The sequence below is a fragment of the Scomber japonicus genome, chromosome 17, assembly GCF_027409825.1.
Source record: "Scomber japonicus isolate fScoJap1 chromosome 17, fScoJap1.pri, whole genome shotgun sequence".
In the NCBI taxonomy this organism is placed as follows: Eukaryota; Metazoa; Chordata; class Actinopteri; order Scombriformes; family Scombridae; genus Scomber; species Scomber japonicus.
In genome coordinates, this window is record NC_070594.1 from 7,668,510 (window position 1) to 7,687,973 (window position 19,464).

Consider the following 19,464-nt stretch of genomic DNA (forward strand, 5'->3'; position numbering starts at 1 on the left):
GCACCAGAACAAAGTACATGACTGAACATCAGTGTTTCATCTCTCACACCACATGAAGAAAAAAAATAATAAAAAGAGAGAGAGGCTTTATCTACAACATGTGTCACTATTTAAATAAATCTGACCACGCCCCCCCCCCCCCCCCCCCCCCCCCGCCACAAAAAATAAACCTAACTAACCCCCACCCCCAAAAAACAGCCCCGCAAACAGAAACAAACGACCACGATCCATTTAAAAAACATCAAGGAGCCAGAACCCGAGCGCTTTCCACCTCGTCACACTTTGGTTAAAACGAAACAAAAACAAAAAAAACAACCAACAAACTGACCAAAGAATAAAAAATTAAAAATACAAGTATTAAATATTTTTTTTTGTATTAAAATTACTTAAAAATCCCAAATAAACATTTGCAGATGGAGCCGAGGAGCTTTTATATATTCTATATATATTTCATTTGTATGTAAAAACCTTTCGTGTTCTTTTCTTTAAATAAAAATATAATAGGAGCCAGTTCGTCACATGGGCAGAGCTGCTTCCGGCGTCACTGAGCGCGCTCCGTGGCGGTGTTCGTGTCACGAGCGGCCGATTTTAAACAGTACTTCACACATGATGGCCGCCACCGAGGAGCTGAGCGCGGCCGACAGCGAGATGTCCAGCAGCCGGCTCTCGTACAGGACGAACTCCGCCCGGTTCTCCTCCACCTTCGCCATGGCCAGCAGCGCTTTGGCGGCGTGACACATCATGTTGATGCTCGGCGGCTCGGGCGGCGCGGCGGCGTGCAGCAGGCTGTGCGGGTTCTGCTGGTACTGCGCCATGGCGACGCTGTCCTCCAGGAAGCCGATCAGAGTCGCCACGCTGCCCTTCAGCAGCGCGATGGTCCGGGCCGCCGTCGGGTCGCCCTGCGCCAGGTTGGACAGGACGGCCACCGCCATCTCGCGGCACACCTGGCTCTTCCTCTCGCCGACCAGCCGCACCAGCGTGGAGAAGAGCTTCTGCTGGCGGCCGAACGGCGGCGTGGCGAGCAGCAGGTCCACGTTGCAGTCCTGGATGCTCAGCTTGCACAGACTCTCCAGCACCAGCCGCTGCGGCGTGAGCGAGGAGTAACCGCCCACCGTGAAGAACGGGTCCTGGGCCTCGGCGGACGGGCAAACCATCCAGTGCAGAAGTCCGTCCAGGATCGGCAGGCAGATGCTCTCGGTGTACTGCGACAGGTCCAGCTGGCCGGCGATGTTGGCGAGCGTCACCAGCGTGTTCTCCCTGAGCGCCGCCAGGCAGTCCCACCACCACTCGTCCCGGCTGCACGCCAAGCCTTGCTCCTCCTCCCGCTGGTAGGTGGGCAGCGTCCGTTTCCTGCGGGGGTGGTGGTGGTGCAGCAGAACCAGACGGCCCAGGATCAGGATCAGGCCCGGGTGCTGCGACATGTCGGCGTCGTTGCCGGGGACGAAGGAGAGGCCGCGCACGATGTTGGCGATGCAGACGCAGCGTTTGGCGAGGGAGTCCTGCCAGTTCTCGGCGGTGGAGAGCGGAGCCTCGTCCCAGCAGCGCGGCTCGTCCTCCAGCTGGCTGATGGGACTCTGAGCCGGCGGTGACCTCTGACCTCCGCACTCTGATAGAGACACAAAGAAGAGAGTCAGAGAAATGATGATGTCAAGTTTATAACCACAGAAGAGCTGCAGATATCTAAAATTCTAAAATGAAAACCAGCTCTGATGTCCAGTGAAACCATTAAAGGGAAAGTTCACCTGTTTTATTTATTACTGGTGTTAAGATAAGATAAGATATATTCCTTTATTAGTCCCACAATGGGGAAATTCACATTATTACAGCAGCAAAGTGGACAGTAAAATAGAAGAGCAGCAATAAGAAAAATAACAATAAGAGTAAAAAATATATAATAAAATAATCCTGGCAAAAAAAAATAATAATAAAATAATCCTGACATTATTAATTAAGAGTAATACTGGTATTGAGTAGGGTTAGGGTTGAGATGATATTATTACACAGATTAAAGTGAAAGAAAATATATTTGCATATTACACACACATGCATGAAACACTATTATTGCACAATATTGGACATTAAAAAGTGCAATGTGTTAATAAACAGGTTTTAGACTAAATCTTATTATAATAAACTAATATAATGATATCTTATTATAACAGCAAGGGCTCCACCTAGTGGTGTAACAACTGTATTACAACAAACGTTATTTTCTGACCCTTACTCATTAGTGTTATTAGTTATCATATATTTAATATCTGATGATTAATGATTAGAATTAGTAGTTATTGTCATCGTATGTTTAATATCTTATAATAAATTCAATCAGAAAATATTTGATCAAAAGCAGCAATAATGTCTAATTCAATATCACTTACCTTGTTGGTTCTGCTCCTCCCCTCCCTCCTCCTCTTGTCCATCAGCTCCTCCCTCCCTCTCCTGACTGCTTCCCTCTCCTCCTCCTCCTCCTCCTCCTCCACCTCTCCCCTCCCTCTCCAGCGGGTTTGGGCGGGCGGAGTTTCCTGCTCGGGGCTCCAGGTGCGTCTGGATGTGAGTGGTGGAGTCTCCTCCTCCGGCCTTCCAGTGCAGGAGGCCGCTGATGAAGCCGTTTCGACGGCTGAGCTCGGCCCAGCGCTCCTCCACCTGCTGCCACTCCTCCCCCGTCTCCTCCACCTTGATTGGCAGCTTGTCGTGCTTGCTGGCCTGTTGGGGGCGGGGCTCTGCCGGCTCCTCCTTGACGACGGCGGCGGCGGTGTTGTTGTTCTTCGTCTCCTCGCCGCTGATGTCTGGCGCAGCTGAAAGAAGAAGCTTCACCGTCTCCTCCGCTGACCTCCTCGCTATCCTCTGTTCCTCCTGTGATTGGCTGTTAGACTCAGTTGGCACCTCCTCCTCTTTGAGAAGGTCTGGGAGGGGTCCCAGCAGGGCACGCTGACCCTCTGACCCCACCTCGTACTCCTCCAGGATGCCGAAGATCTGGATGAGGCAGCGACGGTAAAACTCTACGATGATCTCGAGGAAACCAGGCAGCTGCAGGAGGAGAACAAGAACGTTAGAATAATGTTATATGGTGAAGTTTTGTGTGTGTGTGTGTGTGTGTTACTGTGTGTGTGTGTGTGTGTGTGTCTGTTTGTTACTGTGTGTGTGTGTGTGTGTGTGTTGTACCTGTGGGAGGCTGAAGGAGCCCACTGTGCTGTCGTCATACAGCAGGATGTTGATGGTGTCCAGAGCCCAGGTGCTCTCTGCTAATAGGCCGGACTTCAGTGACATCATCACCCGCCACGCCTCCGGGGTTCCTGATTGGACGAAATTCAATCACAGAGAAGACGTTCGTTAACATTATCTGACCGGTCACGTATGTTAGTGTGATCATGTATGTTACTCTGAGCTGAGATGGTTTGACCTGAATGGTAACACGTTGTTAGCCTGTTGTTAGCCTGTTGTTAGCGTGTTGTTAGCATGTTGTTAGCATGTTGTTAGCCTGTTGTTAGCATGTTGTTAGCGTGTTGTTAGCATGTTGTTAGCATGTTGTTAGCGTGTATAAATCACTGACCCGTGTCCTTGGCGGTGAGCCGGCGTCGTGGCTTCAGTTTTGGAGGCGTGGCTTCGGTGCAGCCAGGGGGAAAGCTGACGTCTCTGTGGAGGGGGAGGGGTCCCTGACCGGGTGCTGGGCCGGGGCCCGGCTTCTTGATGGAGGGCATGTAGGGGGCGCTGTTGGGGGACAGAGAGCCACCCAGGGGCCGCGGGAAGAAGGAGGGGCTGAGAGAGCGGGTCACATGGTTAGGGACGATAGGCGCGGCCTGGAAGGAGGAGGGGGGCTGTCTGGAGGGTATGGGGGGCATGGAGGGGGAAGATGAGGAGGAGGAAGAGGAGTGGGACGGGAACGGCGGTTGGCGTTGCCCCGGGTGACTGGGCGGCCACTGGCCGTCCTGGGGGGCCCTGCCCTCCTGGTCTTCCCCTCGGCCCATGCCGGGGAACGGGGGCCCCTGGCCCTGCCGGCTGAACGGGAAGCCCATCTCTGTCCTGGGGTGCCACATGTTGGCTTGCGGCCCCTCACCGGGACCACCAGACACCGCCGGAGCTCCTGAGCCCATCATGCCGTGCTGCGGGGGCCCCTGGCGGTCTCGGTTGTACGGATACGGGTACTGGCCCTGGACCGGCCGCCGCTCGGGGCCCATGTAGCCCCCCCCTGCTCCCCCGTAGGGGCCGAACATCTCAGGCTGCTGGGAGCCAAACTGCTGCACCCCGAACGCCTCGCCTTCATGACGCTTAGCGGGCGGATACATCGCCTCCATCGGACGCTTGTAGCCCTGCAGACACAAACAGAAGATCCATAAATCATCGATGTAAGAACTCTTCCTCCTGTCGGTTTGTGTTCACGTCTCCAGATCGTAACGTAATCTCAGAGCTCCCTGACACATTTAATTTCTCTGTGCTGGACGTGTTGGGAAGGTTCATTTCAAATTAAGAAACATTAAATTATTTGGAGAATATAAATAAATATACAATTAAACGTTTTTCAGCTATTGTCTTGTAAAGTCTGACGTGTATCACTCACCTGCTGCTGGGGGTACAGGGGCTGATGGGAACCGTAGGCCATGTTGTGAGGAAACTGCTGCCCGTAGCCGTCGTGTCCGTGTCTAAAAAGAGACGGAGAGAGAAACTTTATTTATACTCCACTAAGACGATGTAACCCTTAGATAACAAAACTAAACAAACTCGATCATTGTTTCTCTCTCCCAGCTCATCTCTTACCTCTGGTGGGGGTATCTGTTGGCGGGGTACATGCCCGCTTCGTTTCCAGAGGGGCCCATGCTGTTCTGACCTCCTCCCTCCGGCCCCATCGCATGGTCCGGCCTGCAGGACACAAACACACACAGGAAGTTAGAGAAACAGTTCCTAAGATTTTAAAATTTGTTTTAAAGCAAAAGTCAGGAGCCAAAATGAACATTAACCCTCCTGCTGTCCTCGAGTCAAGGAAGGAAGGGAGGGAGGGAAGGAAAGGAGGAAGAAGGAAGGAAAGGAGGGAGGAGGGAAGGAAGGGAGGAAGAAGGAAGGAAAGGAGGGAGGAAGGAGGGAAGGAAAGGAGGAAGAAGGAAGGAAAGAAGGGAGGAAGGAAGGAGGGAAGGAAGGGAGGAAGAAGGAAGAAAGGAAGGAAGGAGGGAGGGATGAAGGAAGGAAGGGAGGAAAGGAAAGAACGAAGGTAGGAGGGAGGGAGAAAGGAAAAGAGGAAGGGAGGAAGGAAGGAAGGAAAGGAAGGAAGGAAGGAGGGAAGGAAAGAAGGAGGGAAGAAAGGGGGATGGAGGAAGTACAGATGGAAGGAAGGGAGGAAAAGAAAGAAGGAAGGAAGGTAGGAGGGAGGGAAGGAAAGACGGAGGGAAGAAAGGGGGATGGAGGAAGTACAGACGGAAAGAAAGAGGGATGAGAAGAAAGGAACAGTCAAAACAGACGGGAGGACGACGCGAAGGTTAAACCTGTTTTTCTTGCTGTACTGATTCCTCCTATTACAACTAAACGCATCGTCCTCATATTGACCACTTCTCACATTTATGGTCTTGATTGACATTAACAAGTATTTTACCTCCGTTCGTAACCGGGGCCGAAGGGGAACTGTGGCCGAGGTCCCATCCCTGTCAGGGGCCCCGAGGGTGGCCCGCGGGGGTACATGTCCTGCATGGCACCGCTGGGCATCTGTCCAGGACCGAAGGCCTCGCTGGGTCCTGGTCCTGGAAAAGGACAGAGGAGGAGAGAGGAGTTCATTTAGTAGAAGTTAAAATGAGTATTTGAGTATGTTTATATTTCTTTATTCATTTGTGTTGTTTTTTTATTTGTTTAGTTTAGTTTTAGCTTTGAAGTGACTGTTAGAGTTTTTAAAAAAAGGTGGATTTACTTCATCCTTTCAAACACTGGATGTTTATTGATTTTCTGTCATTTCTGTTCTGTTATAATCAAAGCCTGTTTATTTTATTTCATTATTTTAAGATGTTCAAAACTATTTTTTCCCTCTTTCCCTCCGTTTTTTTGATGTGTTTCTTTGTTGATTTCATTCTGGTATGAATTCTTAATGTTAATTATTAATGTGATATGAATTCTTACTGCTTGTAGCTTGTATTGTTTTGTATGGAGGAGGTTATATGGGAGCTATATGAGGCTTCTCAGGCTGTACTATATTTATTTTACTTTTATGATTCCTTTTTCCCCCTTTGTCTATTTATATTTACACATAATTCACAAATCTTCTAAGAAAAAAATAACCTTCAATCAGCTTTATTAACTTGTTTTCTTTTAAATAAATACATTATATTTTTCATTTGTAACCTTTTTAATGTCTTCACCTGTATATGTTTTATCTTTTTAATATTTAGTCAATGTGTAATCAGAGACTGGCTGCTATAAAATCCTGCTGACTGCTGTCGATCTTCTTCTTATTGCAGCAGTAAGTTTTTAAATCCCTGTCGGCTCATTTCTTCCACAGAAAAGAAATGAACCATCAGCTGCCTGGAAGGAAGGAGCTCAATCTAAAACCTGATATAGATGATGCAGAAACACTCAGTGGTGATGAAATGTTCACGCAATATGAGTTAAAACTAAAAAAAATTGAAATGCTGTATTGAACCTGATGGAGAGACAGTTCATGCTTTGACCACCAGGGGGCAGCAGAGTTCAGTCAGTGACTAAATAATGTACAAACTGGACTGAAACTGGTTCTTTACTGTCTCCCTTTATATATTTATTGTTGAGTCACTACATGTGCGCTTATTTTTAGAGCAAGTTAAATCAGGAGGCAGCAATTACGTCCAACTAAGGGCCACTTTTGTCAGGATTGTTCAGCTCGGTGGCTGCTGCAAACTTCTATTTTTTGTCTGTTTATTTGTATTTTTCTAAGAGCTGAAGGAGTTACAGCAAGTTTTAACTCTAATTTGGCTAAAAGAGACTAGAGATATACTGTGTTTGTTTGTATCACACATGATAAGTAATAATTTATGATTGATTAACCCTCCTGTTGTCCTGGAGTCAAGGAAGGAAGGGTGGAAGAAGGTAGGGAGGAAGACGGAAGGAAGGATGGAAGGAAGGGAGGAAGAAGGAAGGAAGCATGGAAGGGAGGGAGACGGGAAGGAAGGGAGGAAGACGGAAGGAAGGATGGAAGGAAGGGAGGAAGAAGGAAGGAAGCATGGAAGGGAGGGAGACGGGAAGGAGGGAGGAAGGAAGGAAAAGAGGAAGGAAGGGAGGAAGAAGAAAGGAAGGAAGGAAGGAAGACGGAAGGAAGGATGGAAGGAAGGGAGGAAGAAGGAAGGAAAGGGAGAGAGGGGGGCAAGGAAAGAAGGAAGGAAGGAAAGGAGGAAGGAAGGGAGGAAAGAAGGAACAGTCAAAACTGACGGGGTCAATTTGACCCGGGAGGACGGTAGGAAGGTTAAAAGTACTGAAATAAAGTGTGTTCATGTATTTCATGTTTCTCGTCTCCTCACCTTTCCTCTGTCCTCCAAATGGGTCTTTGTTGGCCTCGTACTGCATCCTCATGGAGGGGTCTGCAGGACCTCCTCCCTGCTGGTAGGGGGCGCCGCCGGGTCCCGGGCCTCGCTTGTTGTGGAAAGCTGGATCGTTGCCTTCAGAGAACGGGTCCTGGATGCTCACTCCGACCATGTTCCTGAACATTAAACCACAGCAGAAGCATTAAAACGACATTCAGACAACGAGCTGAATCTAGTGAACTTTTCCCATTTTTGATGAGCCCGTGTAAAGTGAATTCAGACATTTTCTTCTAAACACATTAAATAGGTCATGAATGTATTTCTAAAAAAGGTGTAAAAAGCATTTCAACCATTTAGATTTGAATTGTGGAGCTAGGCTTCACAAACTGTGTTTCAACATTTCTGTGTTCGGGATTTAGTGATTAGCATAAACCCGCCCCTGCTGCTGTAGAGGTAGAAATACATTCAGCACACTCTACTACTACTACAGTCTACAGTTAGCCAGTTAGCCAAGTTAGCCGCTGAGTTAGCCACCGAGCTAGCCGCCGAGTTAGCCACCAAGCTAGCCGCCGAGCTAGCAGCAGAAAGCTCTCAGACATAGCGTCCATGTTTCTGGTAGAGGTGGTGACTTTGATTGACAGGTGACACTTGGTAGGGGGCGGGGCTTCAGCGGACTCGACGGGCACCCCCACAGCGTTTGGGAGCAGAGAAAGAGGCTGAGTTTTACACAACTTTGAAGCCTAATTTCATATATTTGGCGATTTTTTTTAATCATTCAAATTTGGCAGGGTGGTTAACAACACACTTTTCTGTGGTATGTCAAACTCAGAAAACAGTTATTCTTACTTTACACGGACTTTAAAGAAAATATTTATCATTGCAGCTCTATAGGAGATATTTTGCCAGTGTTGTAGCTGGTAACAAGCTTTCTCTTGAGTTTCTAAACCAACATCTGTGCTCACAGCAGGGAGCCAGAAAACAAATCGCCACAGTGTTAGAAAAAAATATTTATGAACATATTCTGTATTTAGAAATAAGACAACGTGATGGAGGAGATTTAAATTACTGTTTAGCTGTAGACTAACGTGGCACTCAGCCTCATGTTTCCATTTTAGACCCACATTCATTCTTACCCTTAAAATCTGAATAGTTTTGGCCTCCTGGGTGTCTCGTCTGTGTTTATTTAAGATGTGGTGTGCCACGAGGCTGGATCATGGGCCATCTATAGTTCATTTTATACGTGCTATTTTTAAATCTTCCACAGGCATGATATTATTGCCAGTTGTTATGCAGATGACGTTCTTCTTTATTGTTCTCTTATTGCTGCTCTTCTATTCTACTGTCCACTTGCTGCTGTAATAATGCTAATTTCCCCCAATTGTGGGACTAATAAAAGGAATATCTTCTCTTTATATATGCGTCACACCCAGGCGGGGAGCTCTGGTCCTCTGAAATGAGGCCAACGCGGAAGTAACTTAGAACTGCATTCTATCAAAAGGCCACCAGGGGGCGACCGTCTCTATACAAGTCAATGGAGAATTCACCAACTTCTCACTTGATTTCTAACCTCAGTAAACGTTTTCAAAATGTGTTTATGGTCTCAATCGCTAGTTTAAAGCCTTCTTCAATGCAGTATGATGTTCATTTGGGACATTTTGGTCTCCCTGATTTTATATTTGACGATAAAGCAGGGTATGCATTAGGGCGTGGCTACGTCCTGATTGACAGGTTGATTGACCAATGTCCTCGAGATCCAGCCCTTGCAACCATAGCAACCTCACCCGCTCCGCCCATGGCCCCGCCTCATGCCCATATAAGTAGAATCCGTGTTTTTATTTTTCCCAGCATGCACCTGAAATTTTCAAGATGGCGCTGCACAGATTCAAAACTATTGGCTTCCGAGCATCAGTCCACAAACCAATGGGTGACGTCACGGATGTTACGTCCATTTCTTTTATACAGTCTATGGTTTAGACAGATTAAGTGTATTTACTACTACAGATTGTGGATTTTGTATTTTAAACTGAACCAAAATGCACAAGAACATTTGGTAATCTGAGGAGAAAATCCCAAAAAGATAAAGATAAGTGATGAATTTCCTCCTTACCTGTTGACAGGCTGAGGGCCCATCTGGCTGTGGGGGGTGGAGGCCGGGGTCGGGGGCTTCATTTCTATGGGGGCCTCGGCCAGAGAGCTGCTGCTGGACTGAGGGGTGTTGGGACCCTGCAGGGAACCCGAGTTGGCTGCAGAGAGAGAACAGAAAGAAAACCTGCTGAGAACAAAGGGTTTAAGGTGTCATTATCATAAATGTCATCTGTGCTTTTTATCACTTCCTGGTTTGATTATTGTAATTATTATTTTTGGGCATCAGCAGGCGAAATATACACAAACTGGAGCTGGTAGAAAACACTGGAACAAGGAGAAGACAACACATCACACTAGGGCTGAATGATATATCCTTATCGAATCTATATGTAGATATGAATGTCAATTTTATTTATTTTAAATGTATTTTAATGCAGACAAAGACTTAATTTTCACTGTTACATTTAAAATATTGTTAAAGCATTGATTTTATTTCAATGGAGCTTAACCCTCCTGTTGTCCTTGAGTCAAGTAAGGAAGGGAGGAAGGGAGGGAGGAAGGAAGGGAGGAAGAAGGAAGGGAGGAAGGAAGGGATGGAGGAAGAAAGGGAGGAAAGGAAAGAAGGAAGGAAGGGAGCGAGGAAGGAAGGAAGGAAAGGGAAGAAGGAGGGAGGGAGCGAGGAAGGAAGGGAGGAAAGGAAAGAAGGAAGGAGGGAGGGAGAGGGAGGAAGGAAGGAAAGAAGGAGGGAGGAAGGAAGGAAGGAAGGAAGGAATAATTTATAATAATAAATATATAATAAATTTATTTGTTGTATATTGTCGATATTTCTGCTTTGGCTCTTTTACTTGCTTTATCTGTTTTTATAATAAAGCACTTTGTACCTTTATTTTGAAAGGTCCTATATAAATAAAAGTTATTATTATCATCATTATTATTATATGTATATGTATGTGAATGCAATATGAAACATCTGAAAGAGAGAGTTTGCACCAGGCTGGTTATTTTTTCTTGTTGAGTTCACCTTTATACACTTTATTCTTTTTTTCTCTTCATTGTTTAGAGGACCAACAAATTCCTGCAGACCAGCAGATTAGATCATAATTGCAGCGACATCCTGCTGCACGAAAACCGAAAGCACGACAGAAACAAGAGGATCTAATATAAACTGTGCAGCTGGAAAACCTTCATTCTGTGTCTTTCAAAGCTGATTATTGACCTTTTTTCTTTAGTCACTGATGCTGTTAAAATATTAATGTTAATTTATTCCTCTCTTAACCCTCCTGTTGTGTTCGAGTGAAGGGAGGAAGGGAGGAAAGAAGGAGGGAAGGGAGTAAAGGAAAGAAGGCAGGGAGGAAGGAAGGGAGGAAGAAGGAAGGAAGGGAGGGAGGGAGGGAGGAAGGAGGGAAGGAAGGGAGTAAAGGAAAGAAGGAAGGAACCGACAGAAGGAAGAAAGGGGATGGAGGAAGGAAGGAAAGAAGGAAGGAAGGAAAGGAGGAAAGGAAATAAGGAAGGGAGGAAGGAAGGAAGGACGGAGGGAGGGAGGAAAGAAGTAAGTAAGGTAGGAAGGTAGGGGGGAGGAAGGAAAGAAGAAAGGGGGATGGAGGAAGGAAAGAAGGAAGGGAGGAAAGAGAGAAGAACAAAGAGAGGAAGGTAGGGGGAGGAAGGACAGAAGGAAGGAAGGAAGGAAGGGGGATGGAGGAAGGAAAGAAGGAAGGGAGGAAAGAGAGAAGAAGGAAAGAAAGAGAGAAGGAGAGAAGAAGGACAGATGGAAGGAAGGAAGGAAGGAAGGAAGGAAGGAAGGAACAGTCAAAACAGATGGGTCAATTTGACACGGGAGGACGACAGGAAGGTTAAGAATAAATAAAATTCTAGCGTTCACTAAATTTTCCCCAAATGTGTAATTACAGTGTTTATAGAGCAATATTAAAGTCTGACTATAATATACAACAGTGGGGCTCAAAGTGGGGGGGCTCAAGGGGGATCTCATCATTTGGAGGGTCCATGGTCTAAATTTGTGTCAGTTTAAGTCCTTAATGTAAAAAAAAAAAAAGTTAGCGAGCTGCTGCCGTACAGTAAGAGCTCAGAGCTCAGACAGAGAAAGAGGGAGAGGGAGGGGGAGGGGGAGGCATCGTGGGAAATTAGGTCAGATTGAGGTCACTGGTGTTTATATTCACACTCTCCTCCCCCGCCTGACAACTCACTTAGCTTCTCAGTTACATAATCAGTGTTGTGTGTGTGTGTGTGTGTGTGTGTGTGTGTGTGTGTGTGTGTGAAGGGATTCCTACCGGTGGCAATATGACATCATTAAAGCCCTTTTTTTTGTTTTTTTACACAGTGAATCTATAAAACTGCTGACTTTGTGCTTTTTTCTTTTTTTTTTGTGTCTGGATATTTACAGTAAAGAGCCACACACACACACACACACACTCACACTCACACACACACACACACTCCCAGGCTGCTTCATAGACCGATTTATTAAAACTTAATTTGATGTTAAAGACTAAATTAATTAACATCATGAGCAATGTACTCTCATATTTTATAGTCTAGCTTTTTGTTTTCTTTCTCTCTCTCTCTCTCTTTTTTAGGCTTTTTTTTTTAATAGTGTGTTTTAATGTTTCCAATTTTTACTGTTCAATTGTACTTTTTATCTCCTTTTTTATTATATTTGGGTTTTATTTTGTTATTTATTTTAAATTGTATGTTTTTTTTATGCCTCGGCTTCTTACTGTTAAATCATCTGATATTTAATTTTTATTGTAAAGCACATTGAGTTGCTCCTGTGTATAAATAAAGCTGCATTGCCTTGCCCTCTCCTCACAGTAAATGTATATTTCATATTGTATATTTATAGTCACAAACACACTTCCCATCTGTGAGGGATAACAGTGGGTTTTTTGGTGACTTTATGAAGAACGAACCTTTCCAGTGGTCAGATATGCCTGAAAAAGACATTTAACCCTCCTGTTGTCCTCAGGTCAAGGAAGGACAGAAGGAAGGAAGGAAAAGAGTAAAGACGAAAAGAGTAAGGAATTTAGGAGTGAAGGAAGGAAGGAAGGAAGGAAAGGAGTAAGGAGGGAGGGAGGAAGGAAGGAAAGGAGGAAGGAAGGAAGGATGGAAGGAGGAGGGAGCAAAGAAAGAAGGGAGGAGAGGAAGAAGGAAGGAAAAATTAAAGAAAGAGGGAAGGAAGGAAGGAAGGAAGGAAAAGAGTAAGGACGAAAAGAGTAAGGAATTTAGGAGCGAAGGAAGGAAGGAAGGAAGGAAAGGAGTAAGGAGGGAGGGAGGAAGGAAAGGAGGAAGGAAGGAAGGATGGAAGGAGGAGGGAGCAAAGAAAGAAGGGTGGAGGGGAAGAAGGAAGGAAAAATTAAAGAAAGAGGGAAGGAAGGAAGGAAGGAAGGAAGGAAGGAAGGAAGGAAGGAAGGAAGGAAGGAGGGAGGGAGGAAGGAAGAAAGGATGGAAGGAGGAGGGAGCAAAGAAAGAAGGGTGGAGGGGAAGAAGGAAGGAAAAATTAAAGAAAGAGGGAAGGAAGGAAGGAAGGAAGGAAGGAAGGAACAGTCAAAAGAGATAAGGTCAATTTGACCCGGGAGGACAACAGGAGGGTTAACCACAGCTGTTAAACATAAATATTAGTTAAAATCAAAATCTGAGATTATTTTTCATCACTTGTGGGAAGAAATGATAGTTAGATAGTTAGGGCCCAAGCACTACAGTGCGAAGGCCCTATTGTTTTTCGTGCGATTCTTTATTAGGGCCCGAGCGCTGACCAGCGCGAAGCCCTATTGTATCTGTCAAGATTATTAGGGCCCAAGCACTACAGTGCGAAGGCCCTATTGTTTTTCGTGCGATTCTTTATTAGGGCCCAAGCACTACAGTGCGAAGGCCCTATTGTAATCGTACCGATTATTATTATTATTCTCGTTCTGGCAAAACGACGGCCTTTTTGCCCCCCTAAACGTGCCCCAAAAGTCACCAAAATGTGCAATCATGTTCGGCCCGGCGAAAAATTTGATATTTTATGGTTTGCATAAATGGGCGTGGCAAAATGGCTCTGTAGCGCCCCCTACAAAATTAAAAAAAGCGAGCCCCACCCCTGAGATTGTCCGAGACAAACGAAATTCGGTACACATATGTATAGTGTCAAGACGCACCAAAAAGTCTCTTGGACCCATACCCTCACTCCTACAGGAAGTCAGCCATTTTGTATCGAATCTGCGTTTTTGCCGCGATTTCGGCGATTTCCACGCATCGCATTTGAGCGAACTCGTCCTAGGGATTTAATCCGACCGACTTCAAATTCACTCAGAAACATCTTGAGACATTGAAGATGAAAAGTTATCAAAAACTTTCTGATTAGGGATCCGGTTTGGCCGTGGCGGCGCCGACAATTTCCTTCACCATTCGATCCTTCGCCATAAAATTTCAAACCCTCATAACTTGACTCCACATGCTCTGAGCTTTTCCAAATTTAATATGCTTGTTCAGTGTCCCGGTCTGAACACATGTACAGTCTCATATTTAGTGACAGTCATAGCGCCACCTACTGGCAACAGGAAGTCACTTGCTTCAGTCTTTCACTGATTACTCCCATAATCTTAAGTATTTATAACTGAAATTAACTCAGCTGAGACATAAGACCTTGGTGATGCTACATTCTGCAACTCATGACCCATCATCAAATACCGTTGCTATGACAACGCATTCAACGCCATGATAATACGATTACAGTTTTTAGGGGCAAAGGATGCGTCCACAGTAATGAAACTCAACACACACGTCTGGAGTGGGGTCATTTAACATCCTATATACTTCAATGGGATGGGCGTGGCTAAACGGCTCAACAGCGCCCCCTTGAATATTTCAAAATTGAACCTCAGCCTTCCCGATTGACATAGAAGAATGAAATTCGGTAGGTTTATGTATCATCTCCAGACGCACAAAAACGCCATTTGGACCCATACCCTAAGTCCAACAGGAAGTCGGCCATCTTGGGAAAAATGCTATATTTTAGTGAGTTTTTTGTCATTTCCAGGCCTCATATTTGAACGCACTAGTCCTACAGATTCCATCCCATCCACTTCAAATTCACACACAATCATCTTGAGACATTGGAGATGAAAAGTTATCAAAAGCTTTTTTATGACTTCTTCCTGTTGGGCGTGGCTGTGCAAACAATTTCGATGCTTCGCCATGAAGCAGGAAGTCCTTATAACTCCTACAGACATTGTCCCACCTACACCAAATTGATCACGCATGTAGAGGGTCCCGCCCTGAACACATCTATGCATCAATACTGCTTCATATACACAGCGCCACCTACTGGACACAGGAAGTCAGCCTCATATGACAAACATTATCCGATTTACATGAAATTTACAGGATGTGTTCTCCACATCACACACTGCAACATGACATATAATTGGTGGGTGATCTCTAGCGCCACCTAGTGGACACATGCAATGTGACTTAGCCCCATCACACAATGTTGATTAGGAGCCCGGGTGCCAAGAAGTCTACATGCCCGCTGTGTCTGCCGTGTGACTGCAGCACGCACTGACATGCGCGTACGGGGCGGTGCGTGGGGGGGGCTTGGGCCCGATCATCGCTGCTTGTTATTATTATTCCCCTTTATTTTTCTTCTGACAAAGTAACGGCCTTTTTGCCCCCCTGAACGTGCCTGAAAAGTCACCAAAGTTTCCACGCAAGCCAGACCCGGCGAAAAATTTGATATTTTATGGTTTGCATAAATGGGCGTGGCAAAATGGCTCTCTAGCGCCCCCTGCAAAATCAAGAAAATCGAGCCCCTCGCCACAGATTGACATAGAGAAAAGAAATTCGGTACACATGTTCATCATGTCAAGACGCACCAAAAAGTCTCTTGGACCCATAACCTAACACCAACAGGAAGTCGGCCATTTTGAATCAAATTATTGATTTTAATGCAGATTGTGCCATCATATTTGTGCGAACTAGTCCTAGAGTTTTCATCCCATCCACTTCAAATTCACACAGAGTCATCTTGAGACATTGGAGATGAAAAGTTATCAAAAGCTTTTTCCCCCGTCATTCCTGGTTGCCGTGGTGACGCGGCGAATTTCGATCCTTCGCCATTAAATTTCAAACCCTCATAACTTGACTCCACATGGTCTGAGCTTTTCCAAATTTACTTTGCTCGTTCAGTGTCCCAGTCTGAACACATGTGCAGTCTCATATTTTGTGACAGTCATAGCGCCCCCTACTGGCAACAGGAAGTCACTTGCTTCATTCTTTCACTAATTACTCCCATAATCTTAAGTATTTACACCTGAAATTGACTCAGCTGAGACATAAGACCTTGGTGATGCCACATTCTGCAACTCGTGACCCATCATCAAATACTGTTGCCATGACAACGCATTCAACGCCATGAAATACGATTACACTTTTCAGGGGCAAAGAATGCCTCCACGGTAACGAAACTCAACACACACGTCTGGAGTGGGGTCATTTAACATCCTATATACTTCAATGGGATGGGTGTGACTAAATGGCTCAATAGCGCCCCCTTGAATATTTCAAAATTGAACCTCAGACTTCCCGATTGACATAGAAGAATGCAATTCGGTAGGTTTATGTATCATCTCCAGACGCACAAAAACGCCATTTGGACCCATACCCTAAGTCCAACAGGAAGTCGGCCATCTTGGGAAAAATGCTCAATTTTGGTGAATGTTTTGGTCATTTCCACGCCTCATATTTGAACGAACTACTCCTAGAGATTTCATCCCATCCACTTCAAATTCACACAGAGTCATCTTGAGACATTGGAGATGACAAGTTATCAAAAGCTTTTTTATGACTTCTTCCTGTTGGGCGTGGCTGTGCAGACAATTTCGATGCTTCGCCATGAAGCAGGAAGTCCTTATAACTCCTACAGACATTGTCCCGTCTACACCAAATTGATCACACATGTAGAGGGTCCCGCCCTGAACACATCTATGCATCAATACTGTGTCAAATACACAGCGCCACCTACTGGACACAGGAAGTCAGCCTCACATGACAAACATTATCCGATTTACATGAAATTTACAGGATGTGTTCTCCACATCACACACTGCAACATGACATATAATTGGGGGGTGATCTCTAGCGCCACCTAGTGGACACATGCAATGTGACTTAGCCCCATCACACAACATTCATTACAAGCCCGGGTGCCAAGACGTCTACGTACCCGCTGTGTCCTCATGTGACTGCAGCATGCACCGGCATGCGCGTACAAGGCGGTGCATGGGGGCGCGAGGGCCCGTTCATCACTGCTTGCAGTTTTAATTATTCTTCTTCTTCTCCCAAAACAACGCCCTTTTTGCCCCCCTGAACGTGCCTTAAAAGTCATCAAAGTTTGCACGCAAGCCAGACCCGGCGAAAATTTTGATATTTTATGGTTTGCACAAATGGGCGTGGCAAAATGGCTCTCTAGCGCCCCCTACAAAATCAATAAAAGCGAGCCCCTCGAGACAGATTGACATAGAGAAACGAAATTCGGTACACATGTTCATCATGTCAAGACGCACGAAAAAGTCTCTTGGACCCATACCCTAACACCAACAGGAAGTCGGCCATTTTGAATCAAAATATTGATTTTAATGCCAAATTTGCTATCATATTTGAACAAACTAGTCCTAGAGATTTCATCCCATCCACTTCAAATTCACACAGAGTCATCTTGAGACATTGGAGATGAAAAGTTATCAAAAGCTTTTTCCCTCGTCATTCCTGGTTGCCGTGGTGACGTGGCGAATTTCGATCCTTCGCCATGAAAATTCAAACCCTCATAACTTGACTCCACATGGTCTGAGCTTTTCCAAATTTAATATGCTTGTTCAGCGTCCTGGTCTGAACACATGTACAGTCTCATATTTAGTGACAGTCATAGCGCCACCTACTGGCAACAGGAAGTCACTTGCGTTATTTGTTCATTAATTACTCCCATAATCTTAAGTATTTCCACCTGAAATTCACTCAGCTGAGACATAAGACCTTGGTGATGCTACATTCTGCAACTCATGACCCACCATCAAATACTGTTGCCATGACAACGCATTCAACGCCATGAAAATACGATTACAGTTTTTAGAGGCAAAGGATGCCTCCACGGTAACGAAACTTAACACACACGTCTGGAGTTGGTTCATTTAACATCCTATATACTTCATTGGGATGGGCGTGACTAAATGGCTCAATAGCGCCCCCTTGAATATTTCAAAATTGAACCTCCGCCTTCCCGATTGACATAGAAGAATGAAATTCGGTAGGTTTATGTATCATCTCCAGACGCACAAAAACACCATTTGGACCCATACCCTAAGTTCAACAGGAAGTCGGCCATCTTGGGAAACATGCTCAATTTTGGTGCATTTTTTGGTCATTTCCACGCATCACATTTGAACGAACTAGTCCTAGAGATTTCATCCCATCCACTTCCAATTTACACACAGTCATCTTGAGACATTGGAGATGACAAGTTATCAAAAGCTTTTTCCTCCGTCATTCCTGGTTGCCATGTTGACATGGCGAATTTCGATGTCTCGCCATGAAATTTCAAACCCTCATAACTTGACTCCACATGGTCTGAGCTTTTCCAAATTTCATATGCTTGTTCAGTGTCCCGGTCTGAACACATGTACAGTCTCATATTTAGTGACAGTCATAGCGCCACCTACTGGTAACAGGAAGTCACTTGCTTCAGTCTTTCACTGATTACTCCCATAATCTTAAGTATTTACACCTGAAATTGACTCAGCTAAGACATAACGCGAGTCATCAAAATCTTTTTTAAGACTTCTTCTTGTTGGGCGTGGCTGTGCGGACAATTTCGATGCTTCGCCATGAGGCAGGAAGTCCTTATAACTCCTACAGACATTGTCCTGTCTACACCAAATTCATCATGCATGTAGAGGGTCCCGCCCTGAACACATCTATGCATCAATACTGTGTGAAATACACAGCGCCACCTACTGAACACAGGAAGTCAGCCTCACATGACAAACATTATCCTATTTACATGAAATTTACAGGATGTGTTCTCCACATCATACACTGCAACATGACCTCTAATTGGTGGGTGATCTCTAGCTCCACCTAGTGGACACATGCAATGTGAGTTAGCCCCATCACACAACGTTCATTACAAGCCCAGGTGCCAAGACCTCTACGTGCCCGCTGTGTCTGCCGTGTGACTGCAGCACGCACCGACATGCGAGTACGGGGCGGTGCATGGGGGCGCGAGGGCCCGTTCATCACTGCTTGCAGTTTTAATTATTATTATCGTTCTGCCTAAACAAACGCGTTTTTGCCCCCCTAAACGTGCCCAAAAAGTCACCAAAATGTGCAATCATGTTCGGCCCGGCGAAAAATTTGATATTTTAAGGTCCGCCAAAATGGCGGTGGCAAAATGGCTCTGTAGCGCCCCCTAGAAAATTTAAAAAAGCGAGCCCCACCCCTGAGATTGTCCTAGACAAACGAAATTCGGTACACATATGTATCGTGTCAAGACACACAAAAAAGTCTCTTGGACCCATACCCTCACTCCTACAGGAAGTCGGCCATTTTGTATCGAATCTGCGTTTTTGCCGCGATTTCGGCGATTTCCACGCATCGCATTTGAGCGAACTCGTCCTAGGGATTTAATCCGACCGACTTCAAATTCACTCAGAAACATCTTGAGACATTGGAGATGAAAAGTTATCAAAAACTTTCTGATTAGGGATCCGGTTTGGCCGTGGCGGCGCCGACAATTTCCTTCACCATTCGATCCTTCGCCATGAAATTTCAAACCCTCATAACTTGACTCCACATGGTCTCAGCTTTTCCAAATTCAATATGCTTGTTCAGCGTCCCAGTCTGACCACATGTACAGTCTCATATTTAG

At 45.5% G+C, this 19,464-nt stretch overlaps 1 protein-coding gene across 3 annotated transcripts in view; it reads right to left on the reverse strand.

The window, feature by feature from the left end:
• Positions 1–206: 206 nt before the first annotated feature.
• The window catches only part of arid1b (AT rich interactive domain 1B (SWI1-like)), a 76,051-nt gene continuing 56,793 nt past the window's right edge, over positions 207–19,464 (reverse strand). For all 3 annotated transcript variants that reach the window (XM_053336897.1, XM_053336896.1, XM_053336898.1), the window contains 9 exons: positions 9,574–9,709; positions 7,464–7,642; positions 5,579–5,723; positions 4,753–4,854; positions 4,556–4,637; positions 3,551–4,307; positions 3,163–3,293; positions 2,379–3,027; positions 207–1,606 (listed from right to left, as the gene is read on the reverse strand). In XM_053336897.1, coding sequence (XP_053192872.1) covers positions 573–1,606; positions 2,379–3,027; positions 3,163–3,293; positions 3,551–4,307; positions 4,556–4,637; positions 4,753–4,854; positions 5,579–5,723; positions 7,464–7,642; positions 9,574–9,709 — 3,215 coding nt within the window. In that variant the 3' untranslated portion in view covers positions 207–572. The remainder of the gene's footprint in view (positions 1,607–2,378; positions 3,028–3,162; positions 3,294–3,550; positions 4,308–4,555; positions 4,638–4,752; positions 4,855–5,578; positions 5,724–7,463; positions 7,643–9,573; positions 9,710–19,464) is intronic.